Source organism: Gymnoscopelus braueri (assembly GCF_963280865.1).
Source record: "Gymnoscopelus braueri genome assembly, chromosome: 3".
NCBI classification, from domain to species: Eukaryota; Metazoa; Chordata; class Actinopteri; order Myctophiformes; family Myctophidae; genus Gymnoscopelus; species Gymnoscopelus braueri.
The window spans coordinates 9,472,821-9,494,058 of NC_137612.1; the positions used below are offsets into that span (position 1 = coordinate 9,472,821).

The window sequence follows — 21,238 nt, forward strand, 5'->3', positions numbered from 1 at the left end:
TTATCTTTTCAAATGGGGGTGTGCAGGCTAATAAGTGTCAATTTGGGGGTCCTTGACTTGAAAAAGTTTGAGAACCACTGAAGTAGAGTATATCAAATAACATAACTAAGCAAACAAACAAACAAAGGCTTGGATAGGTGGCCGGTTGGGAGAGGTGGAAAACGGGCGTGTCCCCTGCATTTTGGTCTCTCTTTACAGTGGACTGCCAATCAGAAACCTTGAGCTGGAAGTTACCCCACCAATCATCTCTGGGGAGCCGCACAGACCTATTTGAACACAAACAAGCACACAGACACGGCACAGACACGGCACAGACACACCCTTGCAAACAGTGGTGTAGTGTACTTTTTGCATGCGTGCACAAATACTCGCACAATTGCGGTTGCCAAATTAAATAACCTCTATATAGGCCTATTAATTCTAACCCACAATATAGAATTGTATTCTCCATAACACACTATAATAATAATAATACTAATAATACTAATAATAATAATAGGCTTATAATACATGTATCCACACATAACTGAGAGCATTCGGTAAGACCCAACTATAATGGTAAAGGGGGCCTTTCACATTTACAGCTAAAGAGATTCAAATGCTTTGTACAGATTTTCAACTTCTACTGTTAATCACCCTGTAACTCAACCAGCTTGGAGCTGCTTTGAGCCTTAGATGTGTTGGCCCCTAGAGCCCCAACCTTGTTTGCCTGTCCTTATATTTACATATTAAATGTGGACATTTGATATTGTAGTCCTGAAACTGACGTTATTATCATATGCACGGAACTGAATGCCTTTCATCTCCCTCTGACCCATTCCAAAAACAGTAGGCACAAATCACTGCTAAATGTCAACCTGACCAGTTTAGCATACAGATACTGTCATCAAATGGAATGCATTTATCCCAAAACAAAGTAAAAGCGCAGCCTGCACCTTGTTGATATTAAATAGACTGGGGGTTATGACATGATGTAGGTTAGTTCTCTTTCTCTTTCGGGACAAAACGTTATATTTTCGGGACATCGCAGCATTTCTAAAGCTAGTAGTTATAGAGCGCCGAAAGTCTGACGTCACTGCCACTAGAGGGCGCTGTTCCACGGGTTTGTGGCTTTATTTTTTGTGTTGAAATCCCCATTTGGGAATCTTAGATCACGTCATATAAGAACTGTGTTCCAAACATAAACACACCACCATGGCGTTTCTGTCAGGGGGGTGTCTCTGCATCGTTTATGATATTCATTCATGTTTGATACAGCCTGTTTCTGGTGAAAATGGAATTAATTCTACCTTAAAAGTCTTAAGAACTTCTACTTCCGGGTCTGAAATCACTGTCCCAACAGCAGCCGCGTTCATGGGAAATGTAGTCTCTGGGTTGTTTGACTCGTTTCTAGTGTTTATATTGTGTTACTCTTTGGGTAAATGTGTACGTTTACACCTTCAGTCGATACTTCATATCCATATGAGTAAAATCGCCAGGGTGGTGTGTCTATTTTTGGAACACAGTTCTTATATGAAGCGATCACAAAAAGTAAAGCCACGAACCTGCGGAACAGCGCCCTCTACTGGCAGTGACGTCAGGACTTCGGTGCTCTATAACAAAGTGCCTTAGCAAGTTTGTTCACAGATGTGTTGATGGCTTTTTGATTCTGAATAGAACATAGAAGGTGTGAATGACTGAGTCCTTGCGTTAAGTAGGCTCCTGACGTTTCAACAGAGCATTGAAGTGAACATCTTGCTCCCCCCAGCCCCACCTCCTGCGTTTCTGCCATCTACAAGTAAACTACACTACTGCTTCCAAACTATATACTAAAACATAAAATAAATATAACAACACGACCATAGTCGTAACACAAAATGGAACCAAAACATAACAGAATGGTTGGAATGAACTGTAACATATCTGATAAATGTGGTCTGTCTGTTTCCATATCTGCTGCTTCAGCCAATCACCTCTGTCTTGTTCCAGATCTGCTGTTTAAGCCAATCATCACCTTCGTCCCCTCCATCAACAATGTTTCTGAGGGCCAGCAACAGGGGCTGCAGGTGATTGAGGGTTTCAGCTTCGTCCTCACCTGCTCTATCCAGCCACAGTACCCAGGGGGCTCCTTCCACCTCACCTTCACTGGATCCAACACAACACACACCTACACCCCGCCAGCTGTCAATCACTCTGCCAACTTCCTGTTTCCTGCAGCAGACCTCACCCACCAAGGGAACTACAGCAGTTTCAACACAACACACAACTACACCCAACCAACTGTCAATTGTTCTGCCACGTTCCTGTTTGTTGCAGCAAACCACGCCCACCAAGGAAACTACAGCTGTGTTTATCACGTCAATGTTGTTATAAATCACACCAATGTTTTTTCTCATAACTTCTCCTCTGAGAGCAAGCTCCTCTCTCTCACTGTCACAGGTAACCTGAATGAAATGGACTTTTCTAGTCACAACATGAATCTCAATCAAAGGAGCACACTCGGGAATTACATGAATTTAGAACGAGAATTTCATCAATTGTATGAATTTGATCAAATTACAAAATAAATTAGAGCTGTTCCTTACATGATGTGTGGTGATGTTCTAACGCTCGTATTTCTCTCACAGCTTCTCATCTGACATCTAACATCTTCAAAGTTACAGTCATAATTATGTCGCTGTTGGGGATAATCAGTGTCCTCTATTGCTTCTGGAAGGTAATGTATGAATCTTTATTCAATACAAGACTGCAATGTAAATGAAGTAGTTGCACTGTTTGTAGGCCTACTTATAAGAGAACCTGATCTGATCCAGTAAGATAAAGTTGGATGCTGCTGTGTTTCTCCAGGCCACCAGAAGGCAGAGGGCAGGAGCGGCGAACGTTGAGTTGGTTTATTATCATGTCAGACGGGAGAATGTTGAGATTTATCATAACCTTGCTGGTTCCGCTGCTGAAGCTGAAGAAGAAGAAGAATACCACCAGTATGAAGAGATAAGATCTCCAAGGAGGTCCTGAAGCTGAATCCAGTGAAGAGACAGAATACCACCAGTACACAGAGATAGATCTCCAAGAAGGAGGTTCTGAAGCTGAATCCAGTGAAGAGACAGAATACCACCAGTATGAAGAGGTGGATGTCTAAGCACTGAGCAGGTTCTGTAGTAGCTGGACCCAGTGAAGAGACAGGAGTCCAGGACACAGAAGAAGGATCTCCCTGGAGCTCATGTCACATTCATCACATCACCTCAGTCTTACCAAAACTACCCAGGTGACATCACTCATGTAAACTGACTTGATACTGGAGACTACATTGTTTGCGCCATGTTGACGCCACAACTCCAGGGTCCACTACAGTAAACAGACCTATTTGATACTGCGTAATAGCTATTCCCAATAGCAAAACCTGGAAGCGAGTTTAGCCAAGCCCCACCCTTAAACCCGCCCTACCTGCCAGAAAGACTTTCTTCCAGAAAGGGGACAGGGCCAGGTACAAATAGCATCCAAAACCATGATGTCATATGATTGATCACTGTGTTAAGACATTAGGTCCATGTTCCCAGGATTATGGGTTCAAATCCCGCCATTGGTGCACTTAAAAACAAACAAACAACAACAACTCCAAAGCATGTGCCAACAAATGAATGTTAGGTTATAGTTAGGCATGGTTTTTGTGAGGTTAAGGTTAGGTTTAGGCATAGTTTTTGTGAGGTTGAGGCATAGTTTTTGTGACTTTAAGGTTAGGTTTAAGTATAGTTTGTGAGGTTAAGGGTAGATTTAAGGTTAGGTTTACGCATAGTTTTTTTATGTGGTTATGGTTAGGTTTAAGGTTAGGTTTAGGCACAGCCTTTTGTGAGGTTAAGGTTAGGTTTAAGGTTAGGTTTAGGCATAGTTTTATGTGGTTAAGGTTAGGTTGAAGGTTAGGTTTAGGCATAGCTTTTTGTGATAAGTAGTAATACGTTCACGTTATCATGTTATTGTCAATGAATAGCATTTGCATTCTTTTTATGTATTTTAAAGGACAAGATTAGTTATGAGCAGTAAGCTCTTATTGTACATAAGGATGTTATTGTTTAAGATGATTTATGAGTCCATTACAAAACCATTCATATGGTCCATTATGAAACCATTAAAAACAGGCCTGAATGTTCAATGTTATTCTTACATTTTCAAACAATTTAATTAATTAAAAACGTGTAATGTTTTTTTTTTCTTTGAACCTTGAGAAATAAAAAATAAAACTTGATGAAAATAAAGAGTCTTCTCTCCTCAATGTGTCTAGAACAGGGGTGTCCAATGATTTTCAGGCCAAGGACCCCTTAACTGAGAGAGAGATGAAGCAGGGACCCCCCACTACATATTGTATAACATTATTGTGTTGTAGTTTAAACTTTTTCATAGATTTCATAGATAGATTCAAATATTAGTTTGACAACACTATCATCAGGGGTGTGTAAATTTATGTTTTTTGTTTGTTTGTTTAGTGTTTACATATTATCTTTTCTATTAATATGTTGGATTCAAGGAAGAACGGCTTCTATTTCAGCATGTTAACTTTCCAGGAAGAGAAAGGCTGTCTATTTACTTGGATTCCCATTGATTATGTCATTGGTAGGCATGTTTCTGAACTGTCCATAGCCCACCAATGAGACACAGAGTAGCCATCCGGACTTTCACTCCTAACAGAATATTTCTACATTGCAGTATTGATACTTTTACTTAAGTAAAAAAAAAAATGGGAGTACTTTTTCCACCACTGGTGGTGTCATCTTATAATAAGCATTAGTGGGGACCAATTATATGAAGATAGATTGAAAATGGGTGAAGTGGTCCGTGTCTTATACTTGGCTGTGTTTTGACCCTTTTTATTCGTCAACAAATTAAAATGAGGTATAAAATAGAATTAATAATACACCCTCTGCTGCCTGCAGCCAGTGCTTCCATCATACATGCATCCAATTTAGACCTTATTTCCCTAGCAGTGATGGAAGAAGAACTCACATGTTTTACTTAAGTAAAAGTATCAATACTGCACTGTAGAAATTCCAACAAGTAAGTAAAATTCCACAATTCAAAATGTACTTGAGTAAACTTACAAAAGTATTGGCATCAAAATATACTTAAAGTATACCAAAAGTAAATCATTGTGCAGTATGTCAAGTTCAAAATGTATGATAATCTTTTGAAAATAGCAGATCTACAAGCTCACAATGTGTCGCATCGCGACACATTGTGAGCTTGTAGATCGACTATTTTCATAGAGGGCTGAAGTGGTTAATGTATGTTTTGTGATAATAATCTAAATCTACAAAGTAACTAGAAACTAAAAGCTCAAATAATTGTAGTGGAGTAAAAGTGGGAATATTTTCCTCTGAGATGTAGTGGAGTAGAAGTAAAAAGTATTGAAAATTGGAAATAAGTCTTGTCTAAATGCTCCACTGAAAAATCTAAAAAATAAATGATTATATAAAAATAAAAATAAATTGGAAATACTGAAGAAAGTAAAACAAATACCTCAAAATTGTACTTAAGTACAGTACTTGAGTAAATGTACTTACTTCAGACCACTGTTCCATGGTGTGGACACTAGATGGAGCTCTACCATAAAAACAGCATTTTATTTGGGGTTTTAGTAGTAGCCCCCCTCTGTCTCGTTGCTTAGTGACGGAAAGCTGTGTAGGAGCCACTGATATGGTTTCCTGTGTTGTTTTGAAAGTCGTCTTGTTGGCACTTTGCTAAAAACACAGATTTATCCAAACAGTCCGGATTCACAAAGTTCAACGTCGTATCTACAAAGATGAGAACAAACCATCACTATCATTAAGTGCTGCTGATCTCTTGTAAAAACGTTGGATCATTATTATGGGATGATAGATGATGAATAACTATGTTTTCATCAGGGTGGTTGGTAAGGGCAGCTATGGAGAAGTTCACCTGGTGAGACACAAGACAGACCGAAAACAGGTGAGAAGAAACGTTTAGCATATTATAACATACATGTTTTATTCTCATGATTAAAGGTAGGTATGGTGCTATAGCCCTGCTAACGTTGAGCTAAAGCTAACTGTTAAACTTAATGACAATAATAAATCTTAAACGACTAATGTATAATACGCAGTACGACGGTGTCGCTTGGCAAAAAAAATCAATAACTGGTTTAGCTTTGTGGAGCATTTTGACAAGAAGTGACACCATAATACACTTTGGACAACGACTAATTTGTTCAGTTTGTGTTGCTATTTGGGTTGTCTAGCTTCTGCATGGACGCTAATATGCTTTTGTCATGGCAAAAGCTAATGGGGATCCTAATAAACAATAATATAATAATAATATATAATATTAAAACGCTCATTTGCATAGAGATTACATTAAAATCGAAGTAATTTTTTTTTAAGCTTCTCTAGGTGTGAATAAGGCTTTAAAGGGTAATGTAATGTAACTGGTCCTAGAAAAGTAATCTAAGAAGATTAACACCAGAAATGCCCCCCCCCCAACTGTTTATTGCTACTAGTGTTGATGATGTCTTGTATTTATGTATGTCTTTGAATGTCTTGATGAATTGAATACACAGGACTACAATGGAAACACTTTTTGTGTTATCCTTTTAGCATCATTGTAAAATCGTACCACTGTATTTGCAAACTGTTAATAAAGTAATCAATCAATCAATCAATCAATGCTACTCAAAGGTGGTTATGTCCAGGACCAATCAATATCAATGTTAAATTTCCAGGTTGTCCCCAGCTAAAGTAGTTAATACAGCATCACAATCATTTTAAACCACTTTATCCATTTATATGGCTATTCAGACAAAAAAAAAATGGAATTTTTTAAATAATTTAAAAAAATATTTTTTTACTTAAATCTTCTCTTCTGGGGGTCCCTGGCACAAAACCTTTTCAGATGGGAGTTCGCTGCCAAATATATATCAGTTTGGGGGTCCTTGACTTGAGCTCCTCCTTGAGCTACTCCTTAAATTGTCCCTTCACTGTCATCTGGGGACCCCCCAAAATCATGTGGGGACCCCCCCAGCGGACCGTCCTACCTAAACCATTAGGAATCATGTTTAGGAATTTCTAAACATTTCTAAACATTTACAGAGGTTTAGGAACCTCTGTAAATTCCCAGGACAAATCCAGAAAGGAAATCATGTGCCTTTTTTTCTTTCTTTTTTCCCCCTCCCCTCCTCCTCCTCCTCCTCCACAACAAAGTATGTCATAAAGAAGTTGAACCTGACCACGTCCTCCAAGAGGGAACGCCGTGCCGCCGAGCAGGAGGCGCAGCTCCTCTCACAGCTGAGACATCCCAACATAGTGAACTACAAGGAGTCGTGGGAGGGGGACGACTACCAGCTGTACATCGTCATGGGCTTCTGTGAGGGAGGGGACCTCTACCATAGACTGAAGACACAGAAGGGAGAGCTCTTACCCGAGAGGCAGGTGGTGGAGTGGTTTGTCCAGATAGCCATGGCACTTCAGGTATGTTGAAGAAAAAGAAAAAGAAAAAGAATAAACTGGCACACTCATCTGCTCCAATGTAATTTAATTACATTGGAGCAGATGAGTTTGCCGGTTTATTCTTTTCTTTTTTTTTATGATACTTTCCAACCCAGCACCTCAACCAAAGTGATGTGCGTTTTCTATTCGTTTTTGTACTTCAGGTATATTGTCATCAGATATACAGTTGTACACATTTCATGTGTAAAGAACATGTATGTCATGGCAGTTTTGACTTTCCAATAATTTCTACAACTCTTAATTGTCTGTGATAGGTTGATTTGAGCAAATACTTATTTGTCACACAAAAAACCCCACAAAGTTTCTTTTATTTTCATGAATTTATTATGGGTTATCTGAAAATGTGACCAAATCTGCTGGGTCAAAAATATACAAACAGCAATGCTAATAATAATAATTATTTGGTTGCATGGGGTCCCCACAGGATTTTGTGGGGGTTGCATGTCTTCATAGACTAGCCTTCAAGTAAACAAAAGCTAAGGCCCTTAACAAATACAGTGGCAAACATATAAATTATATAATTACATGTCCGTGTTTGCTGTTATACTTTAACACTATATATAGTATCTGCATGAGAAGCACATCCTCCACCGGGACCTGAAGACCCAGAACATCTTCCTGACCAAGACCAACATCATCAAAGTGGGAGACCTGGGCATCGCACGGGTCCTGGAGAACCAGAACGACATGGCCAGCACGCTCATAGGGACGCCTTACTACATGAGCCCAGAGCTGTTCTCTAATAAACCATACAACCACAAGGTATCACTCTCATAGGGACTCCATATTACAGTATATGAGCCCTGAGCTCTTCTCTAATAAACCATACAACCACAAGGTAGTTGGGACAGCTTCTCCATCAGCCATCATCATAATAATAATAGAATTTAGGAAAACATGTTCGGTCTACATGCAGTAAAATCCTCATTGTTAATGTGTGTATTTGTACAAATGTAATGAAATGGACCCTTAACCCATAATGAACATTTTTCAACATGGAAACGTTTATGCAAAAATAATTGTGATTTTCTCAAATAATAGGCGATTATGTAATAATTGTGACAGGCCTACTATATACTCTCTGACTAGTCCTTTGTGTGTTTCAGTCAGATGTCTGGGCATTGGGGTGCTGCGTATATGAGATGTCCACACTGAAGCATGCCTTCAACGCCAAGGACATGAACTCACTGGTGTACCGCATCGTCGAGGGGAAGGTATGTTTCTTCTCTTCCAGCTTGTAGTCATAGTAGTCTTTGAACACATTTGTGTGAGTCGTTTCCTGATAAACCTATGAGGGTCACTTACTTTAGACTCAAACTAGTTAAAGGTAGGGCATCAAATAAGGGACTACTTCAGATATTTACATACTGTACCTAGACAACAATATCAGTAAAACATTGTGATATAATTGCTGAAAAAGCAGTTGTCTGGGTATGAAGAATCATGACATCCCTAGACGTTGCTAGTTGTACAGTACATACTGTATTGACTGTACTTGGTATAATAATATTGGCCAATAAATGTACATAGTTAATGTCATGCAGTTACATACATCTGGTGCCCTGTCTTTAGGTAGTTATATACATTTCTTTTTTCTTTTAATCTCAGACAGGGCAGGGTAACTACAGGTACACTCTGAGTTTAGGCCTTCGTTAGCTTTGTTTGTGTCAGCAGCTAAATTCTACCATTCTTGGTAGACTTTGATATTATTATTATTCAAATGTTTTTATTGAATTTTCAAGACCCATACACATAACAACATATAACAAACTACAGACTAAAGACACCACAGACACTAGTACACAATATCAAATGAAACAAATACTCATATCAACCAGTAATTAATTGACCGAAAATGCAAGGACATTTTAGTGCAATATATTTTCATGCGAAACGGTATTAATACCACAAAAATTACAGTCAATAAGAGAGAAGAAAAAGGAAAGAAAGATGAAAGAAAAATCAGTAAAACAGCGAAATCAAACAACTGGGAAGAAAAGGGGAAGGGAAGGGGGGGGGGGGAAGAAAGGCAAATGGCTATATTGCAACAGTAGAATACCTCCTCAAAATATGACGGGAACGGTTGCCAGACTCTAGTATACTTCTGAGTGGAGCCTCTGATCGTATATTTAAGCTGTTCTTTAATGATTTTCTGGATACAAATTAATGTCTAGTGCCAAATATGTAAAACGGTTAATTAATGGTAGCTGAATACTGAATAGTAACACGTTCATTTGTTGCCTGCCCCCTATTCAGTTGCCTCAGATGCCCAGTAAGTACGACCCCCAGCTGGGAGAGCTGATCAGAAGCATGCTTTGTAAGAGACCTGAGGACAGGCCTGACGTGAAGCTCATCCTACGACAGCCATACATCAAACGTCAGATCGCCATGTTCCTAGAGGCAACCAAAGAGTAGGTGTTTATGGCGACTATCAAAACTAACTTATCTAGTCACCGAGAGGCTATGTCGGGGAAATGTTTACCTTCCACACACGCTGCTTGTCAAGAAATCACATAGCTGGACCCTGTATTCTCTTTCACTGTCACAGTTTGTCCATGTCCCACGTTTTCTTTCTCTTCACACTATATTGCCTCACATTTTTTAAATAGCTGAAATAGCCACTCACAATGCATCACATCCTGATGCGTTGTGAGCTTGTAGATCAGCTATTTTTGTGATTTTCGAAACGTTTTTGAATATTTTCGTCTATAACGACAACATGCCAGGCTGAAAGTGGTTGAATAATTCACTGCACTAAACTATCTATTCCTGCCCTCTTCTTCTCCATTGCTTTCTGCTCGGCTGCCACAAGCTATTTAATTAGAGACGACTGATCCCGTCTTGGATGTCTGTGTTTGTTTGTTTTGCTTCTCGCCACTCCAGGAAAACCGCCAAGTCGAGGAAGAAAGCCGCGGCGGGCGGCAGCGCCGACAGCAGGGCCAACAGTGCTGCAGTTTCTGCAGTGTCACCTCAACCTAAACCAGAGAGGCAGTCACAACAACAATGTCCCCAACCTGAGCCTTTACCCAGGGGGAGACGGGTGAGAGAATGAAGAAAACATTATCCAGGGGGCCCCAGCAAAATGTGTTAATATAGCATCCATTTCAGTTTAACCACTTTAACCGTATTTATATGTTGGCTATGCGAAAATGGCAGATCTACAAGCTCACAACGCATTGCACTTCTCTTATGGGGGTCCCTGGCAAAATAAAATACATTTTGATGGGGCCAAATGCATATCATTTAGAGGGTCCATGACATGAAAATGTTTGAGAACCTGTGTCTGCCTTGAATAAATATTTGGGAGCATCTAAGACAGTGTCTCGACCTTTCTCTCCTCCACACACAACCACTGGCTACACACCATAGTTCCTCTGAACATGCATACAGTACAAACAGTATACAGCAGTGGTTCTCAACCTGTGGGACGGGATCCCCAGGGGGGTCCCCACAGGATTTTGGAGGGGTCCCCAGATGACAGTGAAGTGACAATTTAAGGACTTTTAAGATCTTTTTAATACCTCAACAAAAAAGTACTATTACTGCATCAAAAAGAATCGACAAACTATACTATAAAAACTGGTCAAACATTGGCCAAATTGTTAAATAATATTAGAAAGAGGCAAACATTTTGAAAATAGCCGATCTACAAGCTCACAACTCCTCGTAACGCGAGGCGTTAAGAGCTTGTAGATCGGCTACTTTCACAATATTTATCTGTGGAACCGAGTCAAACTAAATGTAATGCCTCAACTCCTACATTCCAAGTGCTTCTCAGGGTGGGGGGTCCCCAGTTCAAATATGATTATTTTGGGGGGTCACGGCCTGAAAAGCTTGAGAACCACTGGTATATAGCATAAAGATGACAGGCTGAAGAAGATAGAAGGTTAAGATGCCACATTTAACACTCTGTCTGTTTTTCTTCCCTTGACCTTCAGAAAGAGCAGAAGTCACAGCACAGTAAAGTGGAGAACGGCGTCTCAGAGCTTCACCGAGTCCAGACGCCTCCCCCGCCGGCCAAGTCGCCTTCACCCGACGCTCTGCAAGGCAGCGCCGTTTCCCTGGCGACGATAAGCGGCGTCGACGTCGCTATCCAGCCGCAGGACGACGAGGACCGGGAGGAGAGACGGGTTCAGAGGCCACAGTCGTCGGCCGGGTCAAAGAAACCGCCGGCTGATAATAATAATGAACCTGTGACTCACAGCGGCACGAGGAACAGGAAAGCGAGAGAGAAACCAGATCCCTCGCCCCCTCCTTCCCCCTCGCAGCACCGCGTTGTGAAGCCACCCTCAGGTGTTGTTGGGGGCCGGGGAGGCGAGGAGAGGAGACCACCCAACGTTCGCTCACAAGCCGCCGCACTGAAGCCCGGGGACAAATGGCCGGCCTCTGCTGCAGTGGATGAGATGTTGGACGCAGATGATAAGGACGATACCTTGGAGTTACTTAAGGGGGCTGTGGTGGAGGAGGGTCCGGCGACGTCTGACCTCGACAGGCAAGAGGCTGTTGGTCCTCCCGGTGCATCTTCTGACTCGTGGTCTGACCATAAACCCAACAGCAGCACAGAAGATATCAGGGAGGGCAACTTGGACAATAGAAATGATACCGTGATTCTCCTCAAGGGGGCTCCACCAGAAAGCCACATGGCAGATATACTCGTAAGTAAGCGCTCTAGTGCAGTGATAGTCTCCCAAACGGTGTGCCGGGAGACAAGTCCTTGGGAGTTTGTGACGACGACCACATGTTATTATATCATGTTATTATAATCGTCTCCGTCGGGTGGAAACTTCATACGAAACAGTTAAAACACAGAGATAAGAGCCTGAGGTTTCTGCCCGACAACAGCGATATACAAAAAAAAAACACTCAAATCCCAATACAGAGGCAAATTCCATACCCTAAGAATATATATTTTAACTTTTCAACCTGGTAAATAGCAGATCTTCAAGCTCACAACGCCTTGTGAGCTTGTAATTCTGTTATTTACGCTATGAATACAGGGGTGCCTTGAGATTTCGATTTGCCCATTGGTGTGTGTGTGCCTTCCTTGGGCACAGAAAGTTTTTAAAACCACTGCAATAGTAGTAGCAATGAGCAATGATCCTCTCCCTTGTTTAGTTAGGAACTGTTCTTCTACTTCATACACTCATAAGGTCTTTTCTTTGCAGGAGAGCCTAGAATCCACAAAAAGACTATTAGAGCCCTTTAAGCCTGTCGCAGCACTGGTGAGAATCCAGGTTCTTTTCTCCGTTCTTCTATATGATTCCATGACCTTACTGTATCATTACTGTAACATTTGCAATATAATCCACCATAAAATCAAGTGTTCCCCTCAGCATTGCTGAATAATAATGTTAAAAATATATTTTTTTATTTTTTTTACTGTATTGACTATATTTTATACCTACTGTTAGTGCACTTGGACTACATTCATATCTATACCTGTTAATAGCTCATACAACATGTACATCTAGGGTGGTCCAAGTGTAGAGGGCCAAACGAGAGCACTGTAGTAGTTCTTCTGGTACTTTATTCCTACTACTTTTTATTCTTTAATTATTAATATTATCATTATTTTCTTTACTCCTAGCTGTATCTCTTTTCCGTGTCTGTCCCTGTATTTCATAATTGCTGTAAAGCCATGACGACTGAATTTCCCCCATGGTATCAATAAAGGTCTTATCTATCTATGTTGTGTTTGTTTAGGACTCTTTTCAGGAGGAATCCCACCAACATGTGACCAGGCCAGACCCCTCTGCTCCATACCCGTCCTTAGAACCTTCCATCTCCCAGCACACCAGACCCAAGGACACAGGACCAACACATGGGGAACAACACAAGGTACAGTACATACATGAGGTGGTTTACCCTTAGAAACCTTCAGGAATATAAGTGAACACATAGTGGGGATGATTGACTTTTACTACTTTTATTTACTTTTACTGACGTATCTATGGCGTAGGACAATTTTGGGCAAGTTTTCATCGCGATCAGAGCCCCATTGACTTCCATTATAAAATGAAAGTTAAATATTTCAAAAGTGTAAAACAGGTGTAAAAAACATTTGTGGAGGTACTTCTGTGGAGTAACTAGAAGCATGCATAAGAACTTTGGTCCAGTGGGTTTGTGACTTTATCTCCAGACAGACAGACTACATTCCAAGTTTATGAATCAAATAACTTGATGAATGTTTTATATTGTATTTTGTTTTGGCTCTTGTCAAGTCTAAGGTGACAGTTCCTAGACCTCTGCCTCCTCCCCCTCCTGTTGATGCTGTTGCCGTGGAAGCGAGGAAGAGGAGCAAGGGGAGCACAGAGAGGAAGAAGATGACTGTAGAAAGTCTAGAAACATCCTCCTCCTCATCGGTTTGTTCTTCTAAGGACGGACTTTTACCACTGCCACAGGTTAGCCCCCTTGTGACTGACACTCTCTCAACTTATGACATTAGTTCATCTTTCTGATGCAAAATATAAATGATTTGTTGTTGTTGACTCTATTGGGTCCTTCCAGCACCGTCCTCTCACTGCTAGAGAGAGAAGACGATTGAGACAGTCCCAAGACACTAACGTCATCAGCCAGCCAGGTAAATCACTTCATTTTATTGTTATTGGAAAAGGTGATCGATTATGACAGTAAAGCAAACTGGTGTCATCAGAGGATTGGGACAATATAACCTCAAACTGAGCAAACTGACCCCCATCGCAATGTATTTTGTTCCAGGGACCCCCAGAAGCAAAGGTTTTAGTTAAAAATGCTCGCTTTAAAAAGATATATATATCTTCAAAGATTTGCCCACATTTTCACGATAAAAAAAAAATAGATAATCTACAAGCTCATAGCGCTGTTGTTTCGTTTCACTCACTGTAGCTTTCTGCTCTTCCACAGCTGATACTGCTGTAAGAAGGGCGTCTTATGATGTCACTTCCTCCACGGCAGAGAACTACAACACACCAGTTGTCCGTTCTGTTTCTGATTCCATCAGTGAGATCATCAATAAGGTATAGTTAAATCAGTCACTAGAACTAGATCTTATGAATGTCTTGTATTGCAATGCCTTGTGTTATTAATACTACTACTAGTCCTACTACTACTAATACAAATGATAATGCTAAAGGCCAGGGATATGATTTTATTGTCCTACAATTGCTAAAGTTTGTGTGCCTTTCTTCGTTTAGATTCCAGACAAGGTTTTGGGAGGTCAGGGTCTAGTCTGCCTTACAGGGATAGCATGATAAACCATAAAGAGTGCAAAAGAGATATTGTTCGTATCTTTAACAAGGCATTTCCTTTTCCAGCAGGACCGGTTGCGGCGGCGACCGTCTGATGAGGATTACTGCAGCTCCTCCACGAGTTCCACAGAACGCTCAGAGGGGGACTGCAGGGAAGGGTGAGGGCATTGCACTGCCAAATGAGTGTAACAATGAGTTAAAGAGTTAAATTACAAAATGTTGCAGTGGCTGAAAAGACCATGTCTGTTAAATCATCACACTGCAAGTCGAGCATGGAGTTGCTACACCGAATACCATATTAACCACTTAAAGGAGTAGTTAGAGATTTGTTAGTTTTTGTTGCATTCCTAAGCCAATAATTTTACCAGCTCATCAGTCAATAGGAGACTCTTTGAGTCCCCGCCGGTCATCAAATTATTGGCTAAGAAAATCTCCATGAATTCCATGACTCCATGGGGTGTGTAATTGATAGAAAATAAGACATTTTTTGGGTGAACTACTCCCTTAAGCCATATTTTATATTTATACTTATATTTAAAATGCATAAACGTCTGGCTGATGGGCTATTTAAAAAAAGAAGAAGAAATGTTTGAAAAGATTCACCTATAATGACATTACGCCCAAATTAGGGACACCAAGGTTGAAAGTGGTTAAAATTACTCTGTGCTGCAGAACCTATAATATAACTTTACAATACATGATGTTTGTGGATTGTTTTACAGGAAGACTGAATGCAATGACATGCAGGACCTGGTCCTGATGATGACCCAGACTTTGCGAATGGAGGGCAGAGACGGTGGCAGCGAGGCAGACGGAGAAAGACTAGGCTCTACCGCGCTGCCTGAGTTTAAGCTGAACAGAAAATACAGGGACACCCTGGTGCTTCATGGGAAGGCTCACGAAGACAAGGACCTTCCACTGAGCGAGTTACCACTGAGTGAGATTAAAGCACACACCCTACTAACAAATATAGTTACTACTTAATAACTGAAGTTCCATATCAAACACGTCATCAATCAATCATCCAGATTGAAGATTAATATTCAATGTTAATTGATTTAAATTATGCTTAGTTGTGCACAAAATTAGCCGAGCTTGTGGATCTGCAATTTTTGTTGGCGCGCAAGTGTAAATAAATCAGGCTTTATTCTTGCCGCAGCCAAGGTATACAAAAACATAACAGCTTCTGCTCTCTGTCAAAGGTTCCAGCTCTGGTCCAGCCAAGATCCGGAGGGCCATTGAACACCTGAGGACGGATGTAGTGAAGGGTCTTGGGGTCAAACTTCTGGACAAAGTCCTGGACATCATGGAGACAGAGGAGGACGATGACAGACTAGAGGTACGAAATCACACTGCTGAACGTTCACAACGGCATATAATACTTGATTATAAAAATGGCCCTCATTCATGTGGCCATTTTGTAGACACCCTCACAAACATAACCACTTAAGCCCTATTTTATACTTTTGGCACGATGGTCAGGTGTCACATGGCAAAAATCATCTAGTATTCACCATCTTACAGTGCATCACATAACGATGTGTTTTGAGCAAAATTATTTTAAGTGTTTTGAAGTTTCGAACAGGAGAGATGGGGAACCCCCTCTCTTACTTAAACAGTTCAGCAGTGGTTACTATATTTTAACTTTTAAACTTTTTTGACCCGAGGCCGATTGGTTTGCCTTCTAAACCACAAATGCCTTCTAAACCAGTAGTAGATTTTTCAAAAATTCTCAAAAATAGCAGATGTACAAGCTCGCAGCGTGGCACGAAGTGATGCTCTGTAAGCTTGTACATCTGCTATTTTTGAATATCCAACTCTAAAATGACACAGATGCTTTCCCGGTTTTAACGGGTTAACAGAAAAATATCACAGCACCTTCAAGTCACAGAACTGATTTGCATAGCGTTTTGTAGAGATTATGTCTCTCTGATGTCGTAATACCACTACTGCTTTTGCTCTGATCAGTTACAAATGTATTTAACAAAGTAAACTGCATTCAAATTATGCCAGCATTGTTCAGGGAATTATTTAAACACTTTCAGAATTGGATATCCGTAGGCTAGGATTTTTGAAGTTATAATTAGTGTGAAACTAAGTCCCAGTGGATAAATGGATGCAGTTGTGATTTTCTTTCAGTGAATTTTCAACATGCAGTGAACTGGAACTGCTCCAATACAGTAGTGTTTTATCTATTCACTTAACATAAATCAAGGGCAATGTTTAGTTAGGGCTTGACATTTTGAAATTTGCCTGTAACAAACATACTTGACTATATCAAATGTAATTTGTTTTCAAAACATAAATCTTGTGTGACTTTGCAGCTGTGCCTTCGGGAGCAGATGGGAGAAGAGAAGTATCAAGCCTTTGCTGTGATGGTGAGACAGTTGAAATTCTTTGAGGATGTTTCCTTCAAAGGTTAGAAATCACAATATATGCCCAAGAAGCATTAGCTGACTTTGTACAGGCAATAGTATGTCAATGTCTGTAGACTTTATTTTTTTGTACCTCACTTTCCAGCACATAACAGAAAAGTGTGCAACTTCCAGACTACCTATGCAACTGTATTGTGGGTCATTTAAAAGTAGACTATACTTATAATTCTACCGGGCATATTAAGAGTACTTATGTGTAAAATGGTTTATTTATAATGAAAACTAGGGAGTTCACAACCATTGTATCTATGCTGAATCTTTAGAAACCACATTTCATTTGTGCAGCCTTTTTGTATTGTATTATACAAAATGTAATGTACTGTAGATATTTAATTACAATCTTTCTAATAAACATAAAAACATCTTACATTTTTTCTTTCTGTTCTCATTGTTGCTGTTTTTATATAACTGGAAAAAAAATGTTTTGGGGTGAACTATCCCTTCAAGTAATGTCTTATTGTGATAATAGCCTGCAAATTCACACCACATCTTTACTTTGTAGCAAATAAAAGGTCTGAAAGAAATGTTACAACTACAAATCATACACAACACTGGATGTTTATTGATTGTATGTACGATTGACTGGCAGACACTATAACAAAGTTATATTTTCAAAAGCTGTAATTTTTTTTAGACCAAAAAAAAACCCCTAAAATCTGTCGTTTCCATTGTAAAAAAGAAAAAAGAGCAGTTGTACTACTGGGGCAGCGGTGGAACGGTTCTGGTTGTTGAGTTTACTTGTGCTTCTTCTTCTTGAGGGTTTCCTGAGGTTTCTGGCTGACTTCCCCGCAGGTCTCTGGTACCGTGGGTTGCCAGGGGAGAGGGTTGGTTCTGTACATGGGCCACGGGGGCAGTGTCAACTAACAAAACACAATGAGATGAGGGGGAGAAAAGATTGTTAGATTATGGTAATGACCATGACATATGGTGATATATGCCATATTATGGTAGTTACATACTTTAAATCAAGTCACTGCCTCAATTCCTCATCAGAATGGTCAATATAGACACACTAAGCATTAAGATCATCTTTTTCCCTAAGGTGATGATGAAAGATGATGCACACTTCTAGATTTCTACCAGTAGGGGACTCTATTGAACCATGTCAAGGGCATAACAGATTACATGTTGCAAACTTATAAAAACTGGTCAAAACATGACCAGGAACTTTGGAGAAAGGTGCTAAATAAATGCACAATGGACCATTTCTTCATGCACTGAATCATACCGCTCATAATTTCAATGCAGTGTGGTCAGAGTAGTTCTATATATATTATTCTGTAACTAGTGGACGTGGTAGCGTATCATTGCTGTTGGGAAGAAACCTCTTTCCATAACTTTTTTTTCGTAAATGAATGCCCTACTTGATCATGCTACAGCATCACACAAAAGCATTAAAAAAAGCAGACCAACAAGCTCTAAACGCGGCACAAAGCGACGCGTTTTGAGCTTGTAGATCTGTACTTTAGCTATTTTTGAATTTGAATCCTGAAAAGTTAATAGTTTTGGACATATGAGGCATCCACCTGACAGAAACCATAAAGAAATGTGAACGAAAGAAAAACTTACCACACAGGACACGGCAAAACCTGCCAAAACAATATAAACCGTCCACCCAAACTGTTCAATGGCGAAGCCATAGATGAATCCAATCACCTAGAAGACAATGTTGATGGGTCAGCTTTCAGAACACAGGCAAACATCACAATAATATGATTTATTTTGAGGGAATGTTGTCTTGTGTAATAATTACCGCTGAGACGAGTATTATCCCCTGGAAGATCTGTTCAGCAAGCTTCTGACCTTTATAATCCTGTTACAGAAACACACCAGACGGGGGCAAATAAATCAATAAATAAAACACACAATGTAAATACAAAAGTAGATAGTTAAATCCTCAATGTTTACTTATCCACTTAAAACTCTAGAGTGCACAAAGGTAACCAAATGGACCCATTTGTACACCGTAAAGAGTTGGATTAGGATTTTACTGTGGATAATTGGTGAATCTGCCAGATACAGGTTGATTTGAACAACAATCAGAGCAGTAGATAGCCGACAATAAAAACTTGACACAAAATATATTAATCCTATAGTCAGTGTTCTTTCTCATTCTCAACATGGGGTTCAGGGGTCCTTGAGCGGGTTCCAGTTCCCCAGCTAAATGATTCATAATGAATCTTCACTGTATATTAGAGCAGTGGTTCTCAAACTGTGGGTCGGGACCCCCAGATGACAGTGAAGTGACAATTTAAGGACTCTTAAGACCTTTTAAATACCTAAAAAAAAACTTTAAAAAAGGACATTATTGCTAAAATAATCAACAAACTATACTATAAAAACTGGTCAATCATTGGCCAAATTGTAAAATAATAAAAGAAAGTCAACATGTGTAAAAAAATAGCTGATCTACAAGCTCACGACGCCTTGCAACACGAGGTGTTGTGAGCTTGTAGATCTGCTATTTTCACAATATCTGTGGAACAGAGTCAAACTAAATGCAATGCCCCAACTCCTACATTCCAAGTCAAATATGATTATTTTGGGGGGGGTCACAGCCTGAAAAGGTAGAGAACCACTACTAGAAAACTAACACAAATATCAGAGTTTCAGTGGTATCGGTCTCTACATCTATTTGACATAAACAGAAGTTATTCTGGATCAAATGACAGACCGTATTGGACCAAATAATCAATGTCTAAACAAAAATGTAGATTGGGGTTCCAGAGATTATGTTAAATAGGATTCATGGTGGCCTAATGAAAATGCTACTAGATGCTTGAAATTTAGCCTTGGATCAAGACTACATAGATGTATTTTATAGTCTGACTTTTGCTTTCGTGTCAGACTCGATAAAATACATCTATGATAGTCTTGATCCAAGGCAACTTGAACATTTAAAAAAAAAATCGAAAATCACTGGTTTGAGTCTCATGTATCGTTGAAAACGATATGTGAAACTAACCAGATGGCAGAAGATGTAAAGTGTATTTGAGACGTTTTACGCAAAGCAAACGCAGAGTATTTATAATGTTAATAGTCATCTAGGCATGCATTTAATCATGTTATTTAATCCCAAATAAACAGTTGGTGAGGAGGTGTGTAAAACAACATTAGTTTATATGAAAGACTAAAACATGGTGATAATGTGGCTTTAGCAGCAGCAGCATAGCTACAATGTTCCATCTACAACCTACAGCAGGAAACAGCATTATTATTAGCATAATGTAATATGATATAAATAAAAGTCTTACCATATGCGTTGGAATTGAATTAAATATTGACAACATCTTTGTATCTTTTTAGACAAATATTATTCAAACCAAACAGATACTTTGTAACAATAAAAATGAACGCAGGTTCGACTTCCGGTTTTCAAAAAGCTACGTAGAGCTTTAAGAAGGACCCCTGAGGGTTGTTGGTGAGCGTCATTACTGCGCCGGGCTGCGGCGCATTCACAGAGCTACACAACATAAGGATTGTCCTTATTGGTTTAAAAATGTACACGCCAACGATTCTTAATTGTGTTGCAGTTTAGTGAGAAACATGGCTGGTGTTTTAACATTTTACTAGCCATGATGGATCGCAAGACGGTCATCTGTCTTTCTTGGATGAACTTCAACTTGGTATTTACACTTTTTCCATTTACGGCCCGCCCCGTACATCTACATAAACGTTCATATTTCAAATATAACGTTTTTGCCTCATGGCCACGGATGTTACAATTATTTACGGCCCCTCAGAAGTACCCGTATCTTCCGTATTGTTCAATAAAAAGCCTTTTAATCCGATTGGTGGCCATTGTTTCCGTATGCTTTCAACTACGTGACCCTATTGGTTGGGAGGTGTATTGCACTCTGATAGATTATAACTCTACGAGAAAATGGCCACCAATCGGATTAAAACGCCTTTTATTAAACAATACGGAAGATACGGGTACTTTTGAGGGCTCGTACATAATTGTAACATCCGTGGCCATAAGGTAAGCACTTCATATTTGAAATCTGAACCTATATGTAGATGTACGGGCCAAAAAGGGAGAAAGTGCAAACACAATTTTGAAGATCATCCAAGACTGTCATATAAT

The 21,238-nt window shown here is 39.8% G+C and overlaps 3 protein-coding genes across 5 annotated transcripts; 2 read left to right on the forward strand and 1 right to left on the reverse strand.

Moving 5' to 3' along the window:
* Positions 1-510: 510 nt before the first annotated feature.
* LOC308081780 (uncharacterized protein) lies at positions 511-3,546 on the forward strand (the record flags this gene model as incomplete). Its single annotated transcript, XM_080423404.1, has 5 exons — positions 511-539; positions 1,698-1,777; positions 1,969-2,418; positions 2,607-2,695; positions 2,827-3,546. 5 exons carry the CDS (start codon positions 511-513, stop codon positions 2,992-2,994), a joined length of 816 nt encoding a protein of 271 aa, XP_080279530.1. The 3' UTR covers positions 2,995-3,546.
* Positions 3,547-5,699: 2,153 nt separating this feature from the next.
* On the forward strand, positions 5,700-17,668 carry nek4 (NIMA-related kinase 4). 3 transcript variants are annotated; one of them, XM_080423980.1, is made up of 16 exons: positions 5,700-5,937; positions 7,185-7,451; positions 8,055-8,252; positions 8,597-8,704; positions 9,747-9,901; positions 10,374-10,530; positions 11,429-12,145; positions 12,656-12,712; positions 13,194-13,328; positions 13,712-13,891; positions 13,998-14,070; positions 14,373-14,485; positions 14,783-14,874; positions 15,439-15,653; positions 15,919-16,055; positions 17,041-17,668. In XM_080423980.1, the coding sequence occupies exons 1-16, from the start codon at positions 5,848-5,850 to the stop codon at positions 17,137-17,139; spliced, it is 2,793 nt and encodes a 930-aa protein (XP_080280106.1). In that variant the 5' UTR covers positions 5,700-5,847; the 3' UTR covers positions 17,140-17,668. The 3 variants fall into 3 exon arrangements, with proteins under 3 accessions (XP_080280106.1, XP_080280107.1, XP_080280108.1); XM_080423981.1 differs by having other exon boundaries at positions 14,786-14,874; XM_080423982.1 differs by having other exon boundaries at positions 13,718-13,891.
* A 25-nt stretch (positions 17,669-17,693) lies between these two features.
* spcs1 (signal peptidase complex subunit 1) lies at positions 17,694-20,542 on the reverse strand. Its single transcript, XM_080423983.1, has 4 exons — positions 20,406-20,542; positions 18,905-18,964; positions 18,721-18,807; positions 17,694-18,011 (listed from the first exon to the last, which is right to left on the reverse strand). Exons 1-4 carry the CDS (start codon positions 20,439-20,441, stop codon positions 17,886-17,888), a joined length of 309 nt encoding a protein of 102 aa, XP_080280109.1. The 5' UTR covers positions 20,442-20,542; the 3' UTR covers positions 17,694-17,885.
* Positions 20,543-21,238: the final 696 nt, after the last annotated feature.

What these genes read in the sequence shown, in the direction of transcription:
- nek4 (XM_080423980.1), top strand. Translation starts at nt 5,848, where the DNA reads ATGATGAATAACTATGTTTTCATCAGGGTGGTTGGTAAGGGCAGCTAT. An exon ending in AGATAGCCATGGCACTTCAG is followed by an intron (nt 7,452 to 8,054) that starts GTATGTTGAAGA and finishes CACTATATATAG; the next exon opens with TATCTGCATGAGAAGCACAT. An exon ending in CACATGGGGAACAACACAAG is followed by an intron (nt 13,329 to 13,711) that starts GTACAGTACATA and finishes GCTCTTGTCAAG; the next exon opens with TCTAAGGTGACAGTTCCTAG.
- spcs1 (XM_080423983.1), bottom strand. Translation starts at nt 20,441, where the DNA reads ATGTTGTCAATATTTAATTCAATTCCAACGCATATG. An exon ending in GGATAATACTCGTCTCAGCG is followed by an intron (nt 18,808 to 18,904) that starts GTAATTATTACA and finishes ATTGTCTTCTAG; the next exon opens with GTGATTGGATTCATCTATGG. An exon ending in GTTTTGCCGTGTCCTGTGTG is followed by an intron (nt 18,012 to 18,720) that starts GTAAGTTTTTCT and finishes GTGTTTTGTTAG; the next exon opens with TTGACACTGCCCCCGTGGCC.